This window comes from Acanthochromis polyacanthus, chromosome 18 (genome assembly GCF_021347895.1).
Source record: "Acanthochromis polyacanthus isolate Apoly-LR-REF ecotype Palm Island chromosome 18, KAUST_Apoly_ChrSc, whole genome shotgun sequence".
Classification (NCBI taxonomy): domain Eukaryota; kingdom Metazoa; phylum Chordata; class Actinopteri; family Pomacentridae; genus Acanthochromis; species Acanthochromis polyacanthus.
In genome coordinates, this window is record NC_067130.1 from 32786008 (window position 1) to 32809118 (window position 23111).

Sequence of the window (23111 nt, forward strand, 5' to 3'; positions counted from 1 at the left end):
TCCTTGTATCTGCCCTGTGCTGCTGCAATACCTGAATTTCTCCTCTGGGGATCAATAAAGGATTATCTTATCTTATGTTAATTACAGGCGTGACTAATTCTACCCATGTCACTGGAATGTGTTTTTCAGTCTCAGGAACAGATGACCTGTTGTTTTTGGGGCACGCATGTCTAGCTAGAAGATGGATGGGTCCTTTGGGATTGCAGAGCCGAGGGGTTCTACACAAGGGTGGTCTTGTTTTTGAGTAAGGGATCTTCAAACATGAACCAGATGTTGTAATTCTATCCTTCACAAGAAGGTATAAAAGCGACCTGACTACTTTGTTCGAGGAGGAATCAATTGGCAGGCTCCTTCCAGACAGACCATGGTGCCTGTTCAGACGCTGTCTTTTTATAATAAAATCATATTATATTAAAAGCAACAGTGTCACCGGACATGTTATTCAACCTCGGCACATCTAAGAGGAACCACGACACTTCTACTTTGTATCATCTGTCTTATCATGCATGTATCAAATTGTGTGTTTTACGTTCCTTGTTCCCCTCCCCCTCTCTACCTATCTCAACCCCTCTTTACCCCTCTTTACCAGCAGCAGATGGTTCCCCCACATAAAGAGCCGGGTTCTGCTCAAGGTTTTTTCCCTGTTAAAAGGGTGTTATCTTTGCCATTGTCACCTTTGGGCTGCTCTGGGGGTTCAGGCATATGGGTTCTGGAAAGCATCTTAAAACAATTTCACTGTAATTGGCACTATATAAATAAAATTGAATTAAATTGGTTATGTCTTTGATATCTGACTCAGAGATATTCTTGCTGGGGATCTTCAGTGTTACATTCATTATGAAACAACTTGTAAATGTTCATCTGTTTAAAAACATTCAAAACATTTCATGAAACAGTCATGGAGCTATAGACTTTATTACAACTTTATTTCACGTCCAGATCTCCTCTGCTGCAGTGACACACTCTGTTGTGTCCTACTGTCACAATGTCTCTGTATCTCGTTGCCTCCTTTTACTTGAAAGACAGCAGAGCTCAAGCTGAGTGGATTCCAGCAGTATGTTCCCACCTGAACAGCCATGTTCTCTCAGCAGGATGTGAAAATGTTCCAAACAGCTTCACAATATCTCCAATCACTGCTCTGCTGATGAAGGATGTCATGATAGCAGAAATGTAGCAGTCTGTACCAATACCATATCCATCCAGACATTCAGTTTGGTTCTTCTGCCTGCTCCACCACCACCACAGTCCAGACTCCATCTGGTCTAATCATCAAGGATTGCTTACATACTTCCTCACAATTGTTGTTGAAGCACAGACTAAAGGTGCTTTAAATCTAAAACATCTACTTTTAACCTCTACCAACTCTTCCATGTTGTTTCAAGCTTAGTTCTGACATTATGTTTTTGACAGATGTTTCAGGATCACGACTTCTCAGCTGTGTGGATTCTCATGTGTGCTTTTAATTGACAACTATGTTTGAAGCTTTTTCCACAGGTTCCACAAGAATACGGCATCTCACCTGTGTGACGTCTCATGTGTCTAGTCAAATGGCCCCGAAGACTGAAGCTTTTTCCACAGGTTTCACAAGCATATGGCTTCTCACCTGTGTGACATCCCATGTGGGTCGTCAAATGGGACCGTTGACTAAAGCTTTTTCCACAGATTTCACAAGAATACGGCTTCTCACCTGTGTGAGTTCTGTGATGTATGATTAAAACTGATTTATCCCTAAAAGCTTTTCCACAGAAGTCGCATGTTGCAGATTTTCTTGCCTTGTCATTATCACACTGTCTCCCTGACAATGGAGCATTGTCTACATCATTACTGTGACTGCTGTTACTCTGATGTCTTGGTTTCTGCTCGATACATCCAGTTGATCCTGAGTCTACATCCTTGCTTCCTTCCTGATCTGGGCTCTCAGATACACAAGAGATGTGAAACAGGAGCTGATCATTGTTTGGTTTTGGTTCACTGTGGTCACTTTCCTCATCAGCAGGAGTCACCTCAAAGGTATCAGTCTCCTGTTTCAATCCAATTAACTCTTCCTCCTGACTGGAGCAGAGTTCATCCTGTTCCACTTTAATTTGTGGTAACTCTGGGTTTAATTGGTCCAGACTGGTGCACAATTCTTCCTGTTCCACTTTAATTTGAGAAAACTCTGGGTTTGTTTGGGCCCAACTGGTGCAGAGTTCCTCCTGCTGGTCTTTAATCCGTAGAGGCTCTGGGTCCTCATGGTCCACCATGGAGTTTCTCTCCTGGTCATGGGCCTGATGGTCAACGACAGTCTTCTCATTCTCACAGACATAAGACTGTGGGAGCTCTGGAGGGACAAAGAGACAAAAGATAATGGTTACTACTGTGATGATGAGAGAACACACATCTGTCACTTTGTCCAGGACTGGCTGTCTCCAACAAAATCAGCTCAAGAGTCGAATGTTTGACACATAAATAATATGATAGTTTATAATTGAAGTCTTGGAGCCATGACACAGCAGCAGGAATGATACAAGCATCTCCAAATGACTGGACATTTCTATGAAAACGTTGTTCCACAGTGGATACAGGATCACAAAGATTCTAATGGTAAACACCACTGGGTACTTTTCTACACACCACACAGACAGGTTTGATGGGATCCAGTAAAATTTGTCTGAATAAAGCTGCTGTCCTCTTCACCCTTCAAACCTGTCAGGACATTTGGATTTCAATGTTATTCTTATTTTACTGCTGGTTACTGTACTGTTGATTTGACTCATCAGTGAAACCCAACATGTTAATAGTGGAATGCAGTTGAACACATTACTTCTATACTCTCTAACTCTGTACGTGCGCTTTCTTTAGATCATGAATGGTCTCTATACATGGAATTATGTCTCTGGACTGAAATGATGGAATGACTGAGTCCTCTGTCAGAGTTTTATTATTAAAGCTGCTGTCCGGAGTTTGAATCGCAGCGTCTCCCAAAACACTGTTGGTCCCTCCCTCTGATTTCGCCCCTTTATTTGTGCACGCGCGCAGTACATGAGAGGAGTGCGCGGAGTGCTGCAGCATCTCGCCTGTTTTGCTGTTTTCCCCTCTTCTGCATTTCGTACATTTAGTAAATAATAAAGGAATTACGTTAGAATGCTGTATTGAGTCTAACTTGTCCTAATACCAAAATAACATGAATCTGCTAGGACGAACGAGTAAAGTTTCAATATGTGATTACACTCGTGTATCCCTCTGGATGACGTTGTTTATCAAACTTAGTGCATTTACGCGTGTATATGTGTTACATTGTTTATTTATTTCTATCTAGAGTTCAGAATTGCATGACTCCTCTGACGAAGAGTATGTCCCAGACGCCCCAACATCTTCCTCCAGAGGTCGGGCATCTAAACGAAGCCGTCAGGCGGGCTATGGAGGCCGTGGTCGGGGAGCGACGCGAGCACCCCGAGCCAAAAAACGTCCTGCGGTCTCTTGGCCTGACAAGCCGTGGGATTGGTAACTTTTCTGGAAGTTGCTGATCCCTGATGCTCTCTCCTCCACAAGCAAAACAAATGTGCGCGCGGTTGCGTAGTGCGTAGCTCGCCCACCTCTGCATGGGCTTGCTTGCTGTGCGCGTAACCGTTGATTGACAGCATGACAAAGCTGAAGCTCGAACTTGATTGGTCGGCAGCGACCGGCGCTTTTTGGAATAACATGGGGGTCTATGAGAGGAAGGCGGAGCTCAGGAATAAATTTTCATATTGCGTCATACTAACTTTATATTATAGTATCGAACTAGCATAACACATTTAAGCTTTGTTAAAAAATGATACATAAATTGAAAACAAACGGAAACTCCGGGCAGCAGCTTTAAACTGTTTGATAACACAATGCAGTTGCTGTCAGTGTGGAGTAGTTCAGATAAACACTTCCAGCACCTCTGAACAGGAAACTTTGGTCTTGCTTCCAGGGTCAATCAACACGACGATCACGTTTTTAGAACTCCACAAACATCAACTTACAGACACCATTAGGGCTGCACGATATATCAAAGAAATATCGTTTTTGCAATAATGGTCAATGCGATATCCTTATCGCAAAGTTGCGTGATAATTTTATCATTATTTAGATGTATAAATCATTTTTTTTGCATGCACAGACGTTTACTTGTGACCAACTGAGAGCGACCTTAAACCCCCTCCCCCCTCCCTGAATAGCACTTTTGCTACCAGCGCCTCTTTACCTCTTCTGTCCCTCTCAACCCGCCTAACCAGCAGCAGATGGTTCCCCCACATAAAGAGCCAGGTTCTGCTCAAGGTTTTGTTCCCTGTTAAAAGGGTGTTTTTTTTGCCAATGTTGCCTTTGGGCTGCTCTGGGGGTTCAGACATATGGGTTCTTTAAAGCATCTTAAAACAATTTCACTGTAATTGGCACGATATGAATAAAATTGAATTTCATTGGTTATGTCTTTGCTATCTGACTCAGAGATATTCTTGCTGGGGATCTTCAGTGTTACATTCATTATGAAACAACTTGTAAATGTTCATCTGTTTGAAAACATTCAAAACATTTCATGAAGCAGTCATGGAGCTGTAGACATTTTATTACAACTTTATTTCACGTCCAGATCTCCTCTGCTGCAGTGACACACTCTGTGTCCTACTGTCACAATGTCTCTGTATCTCGTTGCCTCCTTTTACTTTAAAGACAGCAGAGCTCAAGCTGAGTGGATTCCAGCAGTATGTTCCCACCTGAACAGCCATGTTCTCTCAGCAGGATGTGAAAATGTTCCAAACAGCTTCACAATATCTCCAATCACTGCTCTGCTGATGAAGGATGTCATGATAGCAGAAATGTAGCAGTCTGTACCAATACCATATCCATCCAGACATTCAGTTTGGTTCTTCTGCCTGCTCCACCACCACCACAGTCCAGACTCCATCTGGTCTAATCATCAAGGATTGCTTACATACTTCCTCACAATTGTTGTTGAAGCACAGACTAAAGGTGCTTTAAATCTAAAACATCTACTTTTAACCTGTACCAACTCTTCCATGTTGTTTCAAGCTTAGTTCTGACATTATGTTTTTGACAGATGTTTCAGGATCATGACTTCTCAGCTGTGTGGACTCTCATGTGTGCTTTTAATCGACAACTATGTTTGAAGCTTTTTTCACATGTTCCACAAGCATATGGCTTCTCACCTGTGTGACGTCTTAAGTGGACAGTCAAAGTGCACCGAAGACGAAAGATTTTTCCACAGGAGTCACAAGCATATGGTTTCTCACCTGTGTGACATCTCATGTGGGCAGTCAAATTGGTGTGATGACTAAAGTTTTTTCCACAGGTTTCACAAGAATATGGCTTTCTCTTTTTGTGACTTGCCATGTGCCTTCTATGTACTGGTGAAACAGAAAATCTTTTTTCACAAGTATTACAAACATAAGACTTCTCACCTGTGTGGCATCTCATGTGGGCAGTCAAATTGGTGTGATGACTAAAGCTTTTTCCACAGGTTCCACAAGAATATGGCTTTCTCTTTTTGTGACTTGCCATGTGCCGTCTATGTGTTGATGAAACAGAAAATCTTTTTCCACAAGTGTCACAAACATACGGCTTGTCAGCTGTGTGACATCTCATGTGGTCAGTCAAAGAGTCCCGTCGACAAAAGCTTTTTCCACAGGTTCCACAACCATATGGCTTCTCACCTGTATGACGTCTCATGTGCACAGTCAAATAGCCCTGATGCCTGAAGCTTTTTCCACAGGTTTCACAAGCATATGGCTTCTCACCTGAGTGACGTCTCATGTGTACAGTCAAATAGCCCCGATGCCTGAAGCTTTTTCCACAGGTTTCACAAGCATATGGCTTCTCACCTGAGTGACGTCTCATGTGTACAGTCAAAGAGTCCCGTCGACTAAAGCTTTTTCCACAGATTCCACAAGAATATGGCTTCTCACCTGTGTGACGTCTTAAGTGGACAGTCAAAGTGCCCCGAAGACTGAAGCTTTTTCCACAGGTGTTACAAGCATATGGCTTCTCACCTGTGTGACATCCCATGTGGGTAGTCAAATGGGACCGTTGACTAAAGCTTTTTCCACAGATTCCACAAGAATACGGCTTCTCACCTGTGTGGGTTCTGTGATGTATCATTAAAACTGATTTATCCCTAAAAGCTTTTCCACAGACCTCACATGTTGCAGATTTTCTTGCCTTGTCATTATCACACTGTCTCGCTGACAATGGAGCATTGTCTACATCATTACTGTGACTGCTGTTACTCTGATGTCTTGGTTTCTGCTCGATACATCCAGTTGATCCTGAGTCTACATCCTTGCTTCCTTCCTGATCTGGGCTCTCAGATACACAAGAGATGTGAAACAGGAGCTGATCATTGTTTGGTTTTGGTTCACTGTGGTCACTTTCCTCATCAGCAGGAGTCACCTCAAAGGTATCAGTCTCCTGTTTCAATCCAATTAACTCTTCCTCCTGACTGGAGCAGAGTTCATCCTGTTCCACTTTAATTTGAGAAAACTCTGGGTATGTTTGGGCCCAACTGGTGCAGAGTTCCTCCTGCTGGTCTTTAATCCGTAGAGGCTCTGGGTCCTCATGGTCCACCATGGAGTTTCTCTCCTGGTCATGGGGCTGATGGTCAACAGTCTTCTCATTCTCACAGACATAAGACTGTGGGAGCTCTGGAGGGACAAAGAGACAAAGGATAATGGTCACTACTGTGATGATGAGAGAACACACATCTGTCACTTTGTCCAGGACTGGCTGTCTCCAACAAAATCAGCTCACAAATCCAATGTTTGATGCAAAAAGAATATGATAGTTTATAATAGAAGTCTTGGAGCCATGACACAGCAGCAGGAATGATACAAGCATCTCCAAATGACTGGACATTTCTATGAACACGTTGTTCCACAGTGGATACAGGATCACAAAGATTCTAATGGTAAACACCACTGGCTACTTTTCTACACACCACACAGACAGGTTTGATGGGATCCATTAAAATCTGTCTGAATAAAGCTGCTGTCCTCTTCAGCCTTCAAACCTGTCAGGACATTTAGATTTTAACGTTATTCTTATTTTACTGCTGGTTACTGTACTGTTGATTTGACTCATCAGTGAAACCCAACATGTTAATAGTGGAATGCAGTTGAACACATTACTTCTATACTCTCTAACTCTGTATGTGCGCTTTCTTTAGATCATGAATGGTCTCTATACATGGAATTATGTCTCTGGACTGAAATGATTGAATGACTGAGTCCTCTGTCAGAGTTTTATTATTAAACTGTTTGATAACACAATGCAGTTGCTGTCAATGTGGAGTAGTTCAGATAAACACTTCCAGCACCTCTGAACAGGAAACTTTGGTCTTGCTTCCAGGGTCAATCAACACAACAATCACGTTTTTAAAACTCCACAAACATCAACTAACAGACACCATTAGGGCTGGACGATATATCAAAAAAATATCGTTTTTGCAATAATGGTCAATGCGATATCCTTATTGCAAAGTTGCGCGATAATTTTATGATTATTTAGATTTATAAATCATGCTTTTTGCATGCATAGACGTTTACTTATGACCAATTGAGTGCGACCTTAAACCCCCGTCCCCCCCACCCCGAATAGCACTTTTTTTTTTTTTTACCAGCGCCACAACACAACATGGCAGGACACGAGAAAGACGACTGTTACGAACAACATGTCTCACAAGTCATGCCGAAAACTTGTGGCTACGTCGCGAGGAAACATTACAAATCTGCACAGCCACCTCAAACACAACCACGAGGAACTGTATGCCGTTATCTTAACCTGTTGCATTCAGAGGGTCGCACACCGGCCAAGCCATTGCAGATGAGTTTGATGTTATGCTTCAGACGTGGGGCATTAATAAAAGTGCAGTCCATGTAGTGCTACGAGATAACGCAAAGAACGTGGTGAAAGCCATGCGTGATGCGGAGCTTCCGAGCCTCCCGTGTGTCGCACACACACTGCAGCTGGCTGTAAATGAGGGGCTCAGAGAAGTGTAGGCGATGCAGTGGCAGTGGGACGAAAAATTGTTGGACATTTTAAACGCTCCTCTTTAGCCTACTCCCAACTGGAGGACATACACGTGCAACTCAACCAGCCCGTTAAAAGACTCCAACAGGATGTCCCTACCCGCTGGAACAGCACTTATTCCATGCTTCAGTCTCTCATTCGGAATATTTGGGTCAGAGTACGACCTTCTTGACAACTTCATTGTCACCGCTCTCCAGTGGTCACTTTTTGAGAAAACTTTGTCTGTGCTTGCTCCGTTTGAGGAACTAACCCGAAAAATGAGCTCCCGTGATGCACTTGCATCTGAAGTCATTCCTGCTGTGACCGTGCTTATGAGACTTCTGACCAATGAAACGGACAAAGACCATGGCATTAAAGCCATGAAGGAGACTTTGGCTGTCAAGAGGCGCCTCGGTGACGGGGAAACAAACCCAATGTACTGCATCGCCACTCTTCTCGATCCGAGGTAAAGTGTCTGTCTGTCTGCATGTCTTTGTGTGTCCCTTTTAACCAGATAAAATATTATTACTGCTGTTTTAGGTACAAAGATCGCTTTTTCTCAAACACTGACACTGCTACAGAGGCCAAGGAGATGCTTATGCTGCGGAGGATGTCCACAGGAGAGGCAGACAAGTAGGAGGATCTTGGAGAGCCACCTGTCAGAAAGCTTCGTAAGGTGCAAGCCAGCAGCAGTCTGGACAGTTTGATGAGATAGCAGGTGAGCGGGAATCAACATCACCGGGCCTTGCACCAGAGGGAGCTGCCATTCAGTTAGAGACATATCTTGGAGAGACCACAACTGCTCAAGAGGAAAACCCTCTACAATACTGGGGGGCTCACAGAGTGTGATTTCCAATTCTGGCTCAAATGTCAAAGAGATACCTGTCAGCCCCATGCAGCAGTGTGGACAGTGAACGTCTCTTCAGCTCAGTGTCCCACATTGTTGATGAAAAATGCAACAGACTCACAGCTGAAAATGCAGTGAAGCTTCTTTTTATCAAAAAGAACCTGCCCCTCACTTACACAAAGTAAGTTTAATCATCACAGACAGATGTTGTGAGGACATGTTGATCGCTTGAGATACTCAGCCAGTTTTATGTTGGTTCTTGAATGAATATTTTGAGTAAATGTTGAAGTTAAATATGTGGCAAAGCTGTTAAAACCACAGAAGCAGAAAGTGACAATTTTACACTCAGGTTTTTTGGTGATGTGTGACAGTGCCATGTTTAAAGCATTTTTGTTAAATGTCAGCACTCAGTATGTGACAAAGTTTTACTGAAATCTTACAATATGTGTGGCAGTGTAATGTTTCTAAAAGCACTAATGTTGAATGACAGTATATGACAAATTTGTTAAATTTTGTTTGTACTGCAGTGAAACTTCTGACAGTAACCCATGTACAAGAAAATCAAATAACAGACAATATCTGTAGAAAAAAAAAATCAAAATAACTTTATGTGTAATGGCTTAAGTACTCGGTCTCGGTGAGTACTCAAATGCAAGTACTCGTCCACTACTCGTTTTGGAAAAAAGTGATATCGGTGCATCCCTAGTTTCTTGGTATGGTTGGATTTTACCAGCAATTCTTTGAGGATTACTCATACATTAGTAAGCCCGTTTGCCCTGACATCTGCCGTGAAAAGACCATGACACGCTAAAGGAAAAAGGTGTTCACCTGTGACCAGAAAGCGCACTTCTGCTGAATGGACAACTGAATGCAGTGAAGCTTTTGTAAAGTTGAAACGGGCTCTGTTGGATAACACCACTCTAGCTCACCCTGACTTCAGCAAGCCAGTTTTGCTGTCCGTTGATGCCTCCTCCTTTGGCCTTGGTGCTGTGTTGTCTCAGCTAGCAGAGGTTGATGATGTTGCTCGACCTGTAGCATTTGCCAGCAAGTCTCTCAACTTTGCACCGTCCCGCTATCCAGCCCACAGACTGGAGTTTTTGGTGCTTATTTGGGCTGTTTGTGATAAATTCAGTCACTGGTTGAGAGCTCACTCTTTCATTGTGTGGACTGACAACAATCCACTGACCTACATCATCAGTAAGCCCAAACTCGATGCCTGTGAACAAAGATAGGTTGCGAAGCTTGACCCTATTTGACTTTGACATTAAGTATACTGACAGTTAATAGAAACTGTGAGGTAGAAATGTAGGCAGAATTCTACTTGTAGGGGGGTTGTAATTATTCATTGTGGATTTACTGATGACCCAGTGCCCTGGTAGTTGAGATAATGATGAGTTGTCATTTTGTCATGATTCATTGTACATGGGTTGGTCACTTTGCAAAAGTGAACCAAAGAGACACCAAGTAATACTCAGTGAGTATCTGCACAATTTGAGAATGTGTTTTGAAGGCCTATATAAAGGCCCAAAAAAGGCCACCATTGTTAGTCCAGTGAACAGCATCATGCCGCGTCTATCGCATGAACAACGTCTCTGGGCACTGGGTATGGTGGAGGCCGGTTTGAGCTACAGTGATGTAGCCAGGCGTATGGGCTGTTCCCAACCCACAATCAGAAGCCTGGTCTAAAGTATGTGCCAACAGATTGCTGCCTGCATCCAAGCAAATGGAGGCCATACTCGGTATTGACTGTTGTGACTGTGTGTTTGGCAGGTGCCGTTTTCTTTTGTGAAATTCTTTATTTTGAAATCATTCTTGCAACTTTAGATTTTTCTTTCTGTATGCCAATATGCTAAACAAATGATTCATATGAAGAAAATCCAGTTTCGGGCTTCAAGATAAAAATTATGTTGAAAAATATGGTCTCAAAGTTTTTAATGACTGTCAGTGTACATTCCAGGCCCTAAGGATGTAGTCGCGGATGCTCTCAGTCATGAGCCTTTTGCGCAGCCAAGCATGTTCCATCGTCTCACAAATGTCCCTTATGGTGCGCTCATGGAGGCAGCGAACACTCTGAACTCTGTGTGCAGGATGCTGTTCACCATTCCTCAAGCAATGCTACAGACGCATCATCAAGCAACTGTGGCATCCAAAAATGTTGGGTCACAGGTCGCAGATTCGTGCATCTCGCAGCAGATGGTGTCAGCAGTTCTGGTTCGGTCTTTGGACCAAGAGCACCTGCTACCCCGAGTCTTCCTCCTGCCTCAGCTTGTTAAACCCATCCAACCTTCTGAGCTGTCTGAGGTTTGTCCCCTGCCCAGGGATAAATTGATGGCAATGCAGCATGTTGATCCATGTTTGAGCCATGTGTTTCAGTTTGTGGAGCGTCAGAGGCGCTCATCTACACGTGAGCGTACACATGAACCAGCTGATGGTTTGCGCATCGTAAGGCATTGGGAAAAGCTCACAGTCAGATCAGGTGTGCTGTTACAGAGAGAAAGACGTATCGGTATGTTGTGCCCTTTGCACTGAAAGAGAGCATTCTGAAGGGGGTACATGATGAGGTGGGGCATCAAGGCCAGAGACAGACGCTGTACCTCAGTAGGCGCTTTACCTCGTGCACTTCACTCAGGACTCAGCAAAATCTCACGGTCGAGACTGCAGCTAGTTCAGAACACTGCTGCTCACCTTTTAACAGGATCACGAAAATTCAATCGCATAACTCCCATCCTCCAATCCCATTACTGGCTCCCCATGCACCTCCATATTGATTTTAAAATTCTTTAAACTCCTAGGCTGCCTGTTGACTTGATGTTTGGGTCAGTTCTTCGAGATGACCAGATAGTGGACTATGACGCCTATGTGCAGTGCCTTAGGTGCAATTTGGCCCAGGCTCTGAAAGTTGCTCAGATTACTGCCACAAAACAGCAGCAGAAACAGAGACTGAGTCCTGTTGGCTAACAAAGGTGAACGAGGGAGAAGGAAACTGGCTGACTGCTGGGAGAACCACCTCTACACTGCTATGGAGATGCATGATAACACTCGTATCTTCAGGATCAGGAACTGTGCTACAGCGCAGGAAAGGTGGTTCACAGGAACCTCTTATTACCTGTTAACTTCCTATTTCCATGAAGCCTGAGGTTGAGGATTCATGTGTCAGTGATCTGACCACAGAAGCTTCGAATGGCTCACTGCTTAATGATGGTGTTGTGGGCTCTGTTACATTGCCCGTTTGTGACCCTGAGGACAGAACTGCCTCATGGATTTCTCAGATTCCAGCTCCCTCTGGAGAACAGCTGACCGTTTCATGTGATGTTCGTGTGGCTGTTGACTCTGAGGGGACTGCTGACAGATCTGACTGCTCTGTTTCCTGTGACTTACCTGCTGAGACTTTTTGTCCTGATGACCAACCTGGGACTGTCATTCAGCCAACCCTGATGCTTGCTTACGCACAAAACAGGGCATAAATCACAAACTTTGCATAGAAAGTGGCGTACACCGTGTACGTTGTGATTTCTAAAAACAAATTTGGCGTGAGAATGTGCGCACCGGTGCGCCAACTTTGATGCTTGCTTAAGCACATTTTGGAGACAGAGGGAACGGCAGTGCCGGAGGGTGAAGTGGTGAATTGAAACAAGATTGATCTCAAACCTTTATTGTCATCACATATGAGACTTGTAGAGCCGGATAATCATAAACCCTCATTGTTGTAGATGTTCATATAGTGTGCCATTCGGCCTACGACTGTATTTGCAGAACTATGTTCATATATCAAACTTCCATCTTCAAATGATATAGAGTGGTGAGTGGCACTGATTGATTACTAATTTGGAAAAGGCATGTGACAATCAGTCCAATCGCTGATCAAATCGATAAATAGCGGGTGACAGCCGTGCGTAATGTGGCACAATGGATGCACTGGCATTGCTGGAAGATCACATTAAGAATGGAGAAAGATTTTAGGAATCACGGGGATTTGCCCATGAAGATGACTGGCTAATAAGTCGATTCAGATTCCCTAGAGCAGTACTCCTGGATCTATGTGCTGAACTGGGCCACCTTAGACAGACCCACCCACCAAAACCACACCATCCCAGTACAGACACAGGAGCTGACGACTCCGGGGTTTCTGGCGACACCGGCTCCTTCCAGCGGGAATTGGCCGACAGGTATGTGTTTTATATGAAGAATATATGAGGTTACATTTGTTGTCTAAATCCTGTCTGGGTCTGATATACAGTTACATGATGTCCTTTAGGTCTGGGATATCACAACCATCCTTCAGCGCAATAATGCCAGCTGTTTTGGATGACATTATAAACATGACCAGTCAATACATCAGGTTTCCTTACACTGTGGGTGAACAGGCCAACATTAAACGGCAATTTGCAGCAATGTCCGGTTTCCCAAATGTAATCGGTGTAACTGACTGCACTCATGCTGCTGTAAGGGCTTCGAGTGAAAATGAATTTGTCTATGTGAACCGAAAAAATGTCCATTCAATGAGTGTACAAATTATTTGTACATTGGACATGATCATAACAAATTTAGTGGCAGGGTGGCCTGGGTCAACACATGATTCATTCATCCTGACGCACAGCAGTGAAAAGACTGCTAGGCGGCGCTGTAAAATGCCATGGATCAGCAGCTTATTTATATACAGATACATTAATGAGTTAGCCTAGCCGCGCTAGACCCAGCTCTTACGACGCAAGGGTCTAGGCACGCTCGACAGGGAGGGAGGCGGGCTAAAAGGTGGTCTTTCAAATCACTCTGCAGCAATTGGGTAGGTATACAACCAATCAGTGCAACGAATAGGCTGACGTATTCCTGTCAGAATTATCGCGCCTCTGTCGTCACTGAGTTACGCCCGCCTTCTGACTCTACACTTCATGGTGATTCGTCGGTATTCCTGTCAGAATCGTCGTGCCTCTGTCGTCACTTAGTTATGCCCGCCTTCTGACTCTACACTTCATGATGATTCGTCCGGCCAGTTTTAGGAGCATCCAACCTCGAGCCTTATGGAGGGTAACTAGACCCACCCTGGCAGAGAATTAAATTCGTTGCCGTGGGTTGGCTAGTGCGGCTGGGCTATTCATGAGTTACTTTGCATTGACCATTTATGGTAAAAATGTGGGTGTGTTGTGGGCGGAATGTTAGGTGGATCCACCTGTGCAATCTTCCAGCTGGTGTGCGATTTATCAAGAAATTGGGTGCAGCTGTGCTTACACACAGTTTTATAAATCAGGGGCGAAGGGCATACGCCCATTTCGTATCTTTGGCGTACGCAAACTTTAGTATGGATCCTACACAATGTTTTATAAACGAGGCCCCTGGTGTTGGACATGTTCTACTTACCTCTACCTCCAGTAACAGACTGCTAAGCACAACGACGAGGTATGGGAGAGTTGTCAGGCCTGTCGTGTGACTTATTCAACAGATGCACCAGAAGGTTCTTACTGGTATTTAATGTTCTTGTATATGTGAATTTGTGAAGTGCGTTTATGATGTTTTCTGGGGATCTGTTTTCTTTATGAAATGAACACCTGTCTGTGAATTCTGACAGTTGGATCCAGGTGGTTTGTGATTGTACTGTGATTATTATGGGATATCTGGCAACCTGACAAGTACACAGGTATGTTTTTCCTATGAGTATTGAGAGGATTCACGACCCCTTTCTCATTCTAATTTTTCAGGAATGGTCATTGACTGGAATGCTTGATATCGGTAATGTGAACATACTGTATTTTTTTTCTTTATCTTTCTCCATGCATTCTTGTATGTAGTTGTTGATACCTGGTATAGTGTTCCATGATGCTCTCACAGCGCAAATCTGTTTTTTTTTATTATTTGTTTTTTTGCTGTTCTTATGATGATTTTGTTTTCATTGGGATGTGCAAGTGGAGATCAGTAGGGGGGAGTGTAGGAGTTAATGATTCCATTTGCCATCTCAAATTACATATTTGGTTCCCACGGTGACCACTGGAAATGGCGTGGACGCACACGTCTGGGCCCCTGCAGACATTTTTTTTATTTATTTTTTAACACAAAGAGGTTATACAGAGTGTTAACTTATCATAGAGAATAACACAAAATGGAAACAACAACTTATTCATGTTACAGTGTAAACACAAAGAGTCATATATATATATATATATATATATATATATATATATATACACACGTGGACAGAATTGTTGGTACCCCTCAGTTAAAGAAGGAAAAACCCACAATTCTCACTGAAATCACTTGAAACTCACAAAAGTAACAATAAATAAAAATTTATTGAAAATTAAATAATCAAAAACAGCCATTACTTTTGAATTGTTGATTAACATAATTATTTAAAAAAACAAACTAATGAAACAGGCCTGGACAAAAATGATGGTACCTCTATAAAAGATTGAAAACTATTTGACCAGAGTGACATGATTAACTCAGGTGTGTCATTTAATTGACATCACAGGTGTTTCCAAACTCATAATCAGTCAGTCTGCCTATTTAAAGGGAGACAAGTAGTCACCCTGCTGTTTGGTGAAAAGGTGTGTACCACACTGAACATGGACAACAGAAAGCGAAGGAGAGAATTGTCCCAGGACATCCGAAAAAAAATTATAGACAAACATCTTAAAGGTAAAGGCTATAAGACCATCTCTAAACAGCTTGAAGTTCCTGTGACAACAGTGGCTCATATTATTCAGAAGTTCAAGACCCACGGGACAATAGCCAACCTCCCTGGACGTGGCCGCAAGAGGAAAATTGATGACAAATTGAAGAGACGGATCGTTCGAATTGTATCCAAAGAGCCCAGAGCAACCTCCAAAGAAATTAAAGGTGAACTCCAAGGCCAAGGTACATCAGTGTCAGATCGCACCATTCGTCGTTGTTTGAGCCAAAGTGGACTTCATGGGAGACGACCAAGGAGGACACCACTGCTGAAAAAAACTCATAAAAAAGCGAGACTGGAATTTGCAAAAATGCATGTTGACAAGCTACAAAGCTTCTGGGAGAATGTCCTTTGGACAGATGAGACCAAACTGGAGCTTTTTGGTAAGGCACATCAACTCTATGTTCATAGACTCAAAAACCAAGCATACGAAGAAAAGAACACTGTCCCTACGGTGAAACATGGAGGAGGCTCAGTAATGTTTTGGGGCTGCTTTGCTGCATCTGGCACAGGGTGTCTTGAAAGTGTGCAAGGTACGATGAAATCTGAAGACTATCAAGGCATTCTGGAGAGAAATGTGCTGCCTAGTGTCAGAAAGCTTGGTCTCAGTCGCAGGTCATGGGTCTTCCAACAGGACAACGATCCAAAACACACAGCCAAAAACACCCAAGAATGGCTGAGAGAAAAGCGTTGGACTATTCTAAAGTGGCCTTCTATGAGCCCAGATCTGAATCCCATTGAACATATGTGGAAGGAGCTGAAACATGCCATTTGGAGAAGACACCCATCAAACCTGAGACAACTGGAGCTGTTTGCTCATGAGGAGTGGGCCAAAATACCTGTTGACAGCTGCAGAACGCTCATTGACAAATACAGAAATCGTTTAATTGCAGTGATTGCCTCAAAAGGTTGTGCAACAAAATATTAAGTTATGGGTACCATCATTTTTGTCCAGCCCTATTTCATTAGTTTGTTTTTAAAAATAATTATGTTAATCAACAATTCAAAAGTGATGGCTGATTTTGATTATTTAATTTTCAATAAATTTTTATTTATTGTTACTTTTGTGAGTTTCAAGTGATTTCAGTGAGAATTGTGGGTTTTTCCTTCTTTAACTGAGGGGTACCAACAATTTTGTCCACGTGTGTATATATATATATATATATATTTATTGTGAATGTTGGTGGTGGTCGGAGGGGCCATAGGCGTGGATTGGGAGCCACGCTTCTGTCAGTCTGCCCCAGGGCAGGTGTGGCTACAAATGCAGCTTACCACCACCAGAGTGACAATGTGTGAGTGAATGAATGATGGATTCATTGTACACGCTTTGAGTATGCCTGAATAGAAAAGCACTACATAAATCTAATCCATTATTATCATTATTATTATTATATAAAGGGAGTCTTACAACCATATGGGTAACAGATCATATTCATCCATATTGTGAGCAGAAGAGGATGAAATTAACTAACTATGCTTGCACTAGGAATTTGAAATGAAAAGCCACTGTGGCTCACTCATAAGAATAACAATGAGCCACAAAAAGCCTCAAATTTCTGTGTCGGTGATAGTGGAAAAAATGGAGTCATTTTCCTGCATTCTGGTGCATTTTGAGGTAAAAAAAAAAAAAAAAAGCTCAATTAAACAGTTCTATTTTAACTATTTCATTTCTACTTATATGTATGCATGTACACACGTGGACAAAATTGTTGGTACCCCTCAGTTAAAGAAGGAAAAACCCACAATTCTCACTGAAATCACTTGAAACTCACAAAAGTAACAATAAATAAAAATTTATTGAAAATTAAATAATCAAAATCAGCCATCACTTTTGAATTGTTGATTAACATAATTATTTAAAAAAACAAACTAATGAAATAGGGCTGGACAAAAATGATGGTACCCATAACTTAATATTTTGTTGCACAACCTTTTGAGGCAATCACTGCAATTAAACGATTTCTGTATTTGTCAATGAGCGTTCTGCAGCTGTCAACAGGTATTTTGGCCCACTCCTCATGAGCAAACAGCTCCAGTTGTCTCAGGTTTGATGGGTGTCTTCTCCAAATGGCATGTTTCAGCTCCTTCCACATATGTTCAATGGGATTCAGATCTGGGCTCATAGAAGGCCACTTTAGAATAGTCCAACGCTTTTCTCTCAGCCATTCTTGGGTGTTTTTGGCTGTGTGTTTTGGATCGTTGTCCTGTTGGAAGACCCATGACCTGCGACTGAGACCAAGCTTTCTGACACTAGGCAGCACATTTCTCTCCAGAATGCCTTGATAGTCTTCAGATTTCATCGTACCTTGCACACTTTCAAGACACTCTGTGCCAGATGCAGCAAAGCAGCCCCAAAACATTACTGAGCCTCCTCCATGTTTCACCGTAGGGACAGTGTTCTTTTCTTCGTATGCTTGGTTTTTGAGTCTATGAACATAGAGTTGACGTGCCTTACCAAAATGCTCCAGTTTGGTCTCATCTGTCCAAAGGACATTCTCCCAGAAGCTTTGTGGCTTGTCAACATGCATTTTTGCAAATTCCAGTCTGGCTTTTTTATGAGTTTTTTTCAGCAGTGGTGTCCTCCTTGGTCGTCTCCCATGAAGTCCACTTTGGCTCAAACAACGACGAATGGTGCGATCTGACACTGATGTACCTTGGCCTTGGAGTTCACCTTTAATTTCTTTGGAGGTTGCTCTGGGCTCTTTGGATACAATTCCAACGATCCGTCTCTTCAATTTGTCATCAATTTTCCTCTTGCGGCCACGTCCAGGGAGGTTGGCTACTGTCCCGTGGGTCTTGAACTTCTGAATAATATGAGCCACTGTTGTCACAGGAACTTCAAGCTGTTTAGAGATGGTCTTATAGCCTTTACCTTTAAGATGTTTGTCTATAATGTTTTTTCGGATGTCCTGGGACAATTCTCTCCTTCGCTTTCTGTTGTCCATGTTCAGTGTGGTACACACCTTTTCACCAAACAGCAGGGTGACTACTTGTCTCCCTTTAAATAGGCAGACTGACTGATTATGAGTTTGGAAACACCTGTGATGTCAATTAAATGACACACCTGAGTTAATCATGTCACTCTGGTCAAATAGTTTTCAATCTTTTATAGAGGTACCATCATTTTTGTCCAGGCCTGTTTCATTAGTTTGTTTTTTTAAATAATTATGTTAATCAACAATTCAAAAGTAATGGCTGTTTTTGATTATTTAATTTTCAATAAATTTTTATTTATTGTTACTTTTGTGAGTTTCAAGTGATTTCAGTGAGAATTGTGGGTTTTTCCTTCTTTAACTGAGGGGTACCAACAATTTTGTCCACGTGTGTATGTTGTTATTTTTATTACAAACAGGCAGTCAGGGGTGAAGACACATTCTCATGTATATATGCATTTGGCCATTTAAAACCCTGTGCCTGAAATATGTTCATGATCAAGACCTTCTGACCCATAAAAATATTAATTTCATGTCCAATTTACCTTCTTTTCCTCCTATGTCCAATTCTTCAACCCTCACTATGTACCATATCTCACAACTGTAGCATAAACTCAACAAAAACCTCCTCTAGGGGAGTCAGATTTTGTTAAGTGTTTATTTTATGTCATACAATCTGCACAGTTAACTCAACCTGCATATTTCTGTTCAAGTCCTAGTTTTGAAATAGTCTCTGTTCTTAATCTGCCATACTGTGATCATTTAGCCCCTTATTTTATTATTCTGTTCTTACAGACTGTAATTTACTAGGATTTTTTTTACTTGTTGTGATTTGGTGTTTTAGCTGTTGTAGCAAATAATTTTGCAGTTGTGGGATAAATAAAGAATCTCAATTCTATTATATTGTTTACTGGCCCAATAAAAATAACAACAATAACAAATGACTTTATACTTAACTCATTCACTGCCATTGACGTCTATAGACGTCAACTGAAATCCGAACGTTCGCTGCCAATGACGTCAATCATATTTTTTGACTGGGGGGGCTGCAGGACAGTCTGGCGGAGCTTGTCGGTGAAAATCCTGGAGTTTTGGAACGTGAGAGTGTTGCGGTGGGCCAAAAGAATGACAAAGACAGTGGCCATGGTGGGGCAACAGCAAAAAGTGCCATTGCCGCCGGCGATCAAAGCCGCGCTAGGTTTCGGTTTCTGTTTCGCCACCACCGCTCTCTTGAGCTCATCTGACGAAACCGACTCAGATGAGTTTAGAGCGAGCACAGAGACACACACACACAAACACACACACACCTAAAAATATTTTGTTTATATTTTGTAAGATATATTGTTCTGAACCAAAATGTTGACTTGTGTTGTTTGTTTGTAAATAAATGATTTAGCTAACAAAAGGTTAAAAAGTTGACCTCAGAGTTGTTTGTTGTTTCATATAAGGATGTCACTAAACCAAAAAATATTTGCATCAAAGTGATTGATGTGCCTCTCTGCAGAAAAAGCTCGTTATCTTTGTTTTTTGGTCAAAAACAGGTGTTTTTGCTGAAACTACCCTATGTTCTGCTGCCGATAACTTTAGAACCGAAAATGCTAGAAACAAACTTTTTTTCCTGATGAAAAAAGAGACTCTACACTTTCTTTCGATAGTTTCAGTGTTTATATAGTCTTAGAACTTGATATTCTGTAGAGCTTGAAATATCTGTCAAAATTCTTAAAAACTCTGGCAGTATGGGGCTCTCTGCTCTGAAAACGGCTGGCAGCCAATGAGTTAAGAACTATACTTATATTAAAGACTTTATACATAAATACCAGACATATTTTGATGCCATATCTTGCATTTTTAGGGGAGTCCGATTTTAAATAAGGAGATAAAGTTTTCTCAGTGAACACTTATTTTATTGACACGTGTAGAACACTAATGGAATATGAACGATATTTGGCGATTACACCCTGTCCTGAGTCCTCATAGGAGTGAAGCTGAGAGTAATGTAGGATCTCCCCCGGATGCCATTTAGGGTGCGCACATACGGATGAGAAGAGGAGGAGAAACATGTCACCTAATCATATTTAACAGAAAACACGCGAAGGGGGAGTCAGATTTTTCCGGGGAGTGTGAAAATTCTACAACACCGGGCACGTGATCAAGATTCGGGTGACTCTGAATCTTGATCACATTGTGACAACTTTCAGAGACGGAGCATCTGGTAATATCGCGAGATATATTCTGTAGGCGTGGATCACGTTGTTACTTCCCGGGAACAGAAACGCTTCAACTCAGCCGACATTCAAGTCTGTACAAACCGTAAAAATGTTTTTAGTTGGTAACATATAAACTCCAACTCAATATGACATCGGTTTTCAAGTAACTGGTAGCTTTTTGACAATAGTTTTATGCGCAGTCCTGAGTTCCCGGAATGTTTGGATGCTAACGCTAGCTCGCTAGTTAAGCGACATACCAGAGGAAACTATCTATATTTTGTAATGTATTCTGTTTGTGAGATTGTGAGATGGTATTTGTTAATAAATTGGTTGTAAGGTAAGATTTGTCCTTGTTCATCGATTAACTGATTAATCCAATAATACTCCCTGATCAAACCAAGATTTGTAAAATATGGTTTTGTTTCTGTGCTGTATATGTTGGTTGTTCTATATGTAGCAGCTGGTTGGCGAGAAGCTGCGTTTGTAGATCAGCCCCCAGGAGAGCAACGCCTGTTAGTGGAAGTTTGATGACTGAATTGGTATTTTGTCAATTTTATAATTCCATTTGAGTAAAAAATGAATTCCTCCTAATTTTTTGAATACATAATTTGGAATTGCATTCCACATATTAACATTTTCTCTGATGAGGCGACATAACCAATTAATTTTTGAACATATTATTCATAGTTTCAAAACTTAGAACTTCCAACCCTCCATTTCCCCTCTGGTTACAGAGAATCTCTTTTTTTAGATAATGGGCTTTGTTTCTCCAAATGAAATTAAAAAGCATTTTATCCAGTTCTTTACATATGTTTACAGGTATATCCATTGACAAAGACATGTATACAGATTAGGGATGGTTCGATTTGATCCGCTGGATCGGTATCGAGTTCGATCCAGGCCAAAATGACCGGATCGAGCATCAGAGTTTTTTATTAGAACTCGTTCGATCCGATCCATAAGCCCAATCTATCTCATATATCCTCATCTTCACTTTTCACTACATGCCGTAACACAGACGAGCTGTTGCCATGGTTGCCATGTGCCCGTGTTTTCATCACGTGAGCAGAGAGTGAACAGAAGCCTGCAGAGCTGTGGTCATGTCTGCTGTGTGGAGTTACTATATGCAAACGGAGGAGAAAAGTAAAATAGCTGAGTGCAACGTTTGCAAAATGAGTGTCTCAAGGGGTGGCAGCAAAACCGGACATTTTATCACAACAAACTTAATAAAGCATCTGCAGAAGCATCATGGAAAGCAGTACGGACACTTTTTACAGGTGAGTACAAAAACAAAAGCAAACCATCGTTGCAGGAAGCACTACAGAAGAGTACAAAACTCGCTCCAACGCCAAAATATAACAGACAAAATTGTCGAGTTCATTTTTCTGGATGACCAACCACCTTGTGTGGTGGAAAATGTGGGTTGTTGTAGTATTTTTCCACTCCCCGGAAAAATCAGACTCCCCCTTCGCGTGAACGCGTGCACCTTGCGTTTCACTCTGTGGCCACTTGACGGTGTCTAAATGGCATCAGGGGAGATCCTACGCTGCTCTCAGCTTCACTCGCATGAGAACGTTAGGACAAGGTTTAATCGCCAGATATTGTTTATATTCCATCAGTGTTGTACACGTGTCAATAAAATAATTGTTCACTGAGAAAACTTTATATCTCCCTATTTAAAATTGGACTCCCCCAAGAATGCAAGACGTGGTACCAATATACACTGACAGTCATTAAAAACTTTGAGACCATATTTTTCAACATAATTTTTATTTTGAAGCCCAAAACTGGATTTTCTTCATATGAATCATTTGTGTAGCATATTGGCATACAGAAAGAAAAATCTAAAGTTGCAAGAATGATTTCAAAATAAAGAATTTCACAAAAGAAAACGGCACCTGCCAAACACAAAGTCACAGCAGTCAATACCGAGTATATCCTCCATTTGCTTGGATGCAGGCAGCAATCCGTCGGCGCATGCTTTGGACCAGGCTTCTGATTGTGGGTTGGGAACAGCCCATACGCCTGGTTACATCACTGTAGCTCAAACCGGCCTCCACCATACCCAGTGCCCGGAGACGTTGTTCATGTGATAGACGCGGCATGATGCTGTTCACTGGACTAACAATGGTGGCCTTTTTTGGGCCTTTATATAGGCCTTCAAAACCCATTCTCAAATTGTGCAGATACTCACTGAGTATTACTTGGTGTCTCTGGTTCACTTTTGCAAAGTGACCAACCCATGTGCAATGAATCATGACAAAATGACAACTCATCATTATCTCAACTACCAGGGCACTAGATCATCGGTAAATCCACAATGAATAATTACAACCCCCCCTACAAGTAGAATTCTGCCTACATTTCTACCTCAAAGTTTCTATTGACTGTCAGTATATGTCTAGTGCTTTATACATAAGTACTGCACTTAATTA

General features: G+C 42.0%; 5 protein-coding genes and 1 long non-coding RNA gene across 17 annotated transcripts in view; 2 read left to right on the forward strand and 4 right to left on the reverse strand.

Annotated features, from left to right (window-relative positions):
- The window catches only part of LOC127530798 (zinc finger protein 37-like), a 151035-nt gene that overhangs the window by 95688 nt on the left and 32236 nt on the right, over positions 1–23111 (reverse strand). Inside the window, exon 3 of the mRNA XM_051938305.1 lies at positions 6096–6662. Coding sequence (XP_051794265.1) covers positions 6096–6662 — 567 coding nt within the window. The remainder of the gene's footprint in view (positions 1–6095; positions 6663–23111) is intronic.
- LOC127530802 (zinc finger protein 391-like) overlaps positions 1–23111 on the reverse strand; it is a 281112-nt gene that overhangs the window by 92835 nt on the left and 165166 nt on the right. For 2 of the 12 annotated variants that reach the window (XR_007937466.1, XR_007937460.1), the window contains one exon: positions 4719–5034. The exons of 7 other annotated variants lie outside the window; for them this stretch is intronic. The gene's annotated coding sequence lies outside the window, so the exon portion shown is untranslated. Of the gene's footprint in view, positions 1–899; positions 1383–4718; positions 5035–23111 lie in introns of those variants that run through there. 3 more of the 12 variants (XR_007937467.1, XR_007937463.1, XM_051938313.1) reach the window with 2 other exon arrangements.
- LOC110946257 (oocyte zinc finger protein XlCOF19-like) overlaps positions 1–23111 on the reverse strand; it is a 54531-nt gene that overhangs the window by 14852 nt on the left and 16568 nt on the right. The window lies entirely within an intron of this gene.
- LOC127530805 (zinc finger protein 135-like) lies at positions 900–5417 on the reverse strand. The gene is made up of 2 exons (XM_051938324.1): positions 5256–5417; positions 900–2320 (listed from the first exon to the last, which is right to left on the reverse strand). Exons 1-2 carry the CDS (start codon positions 5353–5355, stop codon positions 1422–1424), a joined length of 999 nt encoding a protein of 332 aa, XP_051794284.1. The 5' UTR covers positions 5356–5417; the 3' UTR covers positions 900–1421.
- LOC127530809 (uncharacterized) overlaps positions 3957–23111 on the forward strand; it is a 166874-nt gene continuing 147719 nt past the window's right edge. Inside the window, exon 1 of the long non-coding RNA XR_007937472.1 lies at positions 3957–4284. This is a non-coding gene — a long non-coding RNA (uncharacterized LOC127530809). The remainder of the gene's footprint in view (positions 4285–23111) is intronic.
- Positions 7988–10274, forward strand: LOC127530806 (zinc finger BED domain-containing protein 4-like). Its single transcript, XM_051938326.1, has 2 exons — positions 7988–8491; positions 8566–10274. The coding sequence occupies exons 1-2, from the start codon at positions 8136–8138 to the stop codon at positions 8660–8662; spliced, it is 453 nt and encodes a 150-aa protein (XP_051794286.1). The 5' UTR covers positions 7988–8135; the 3' UTR covers positions 8663–10274.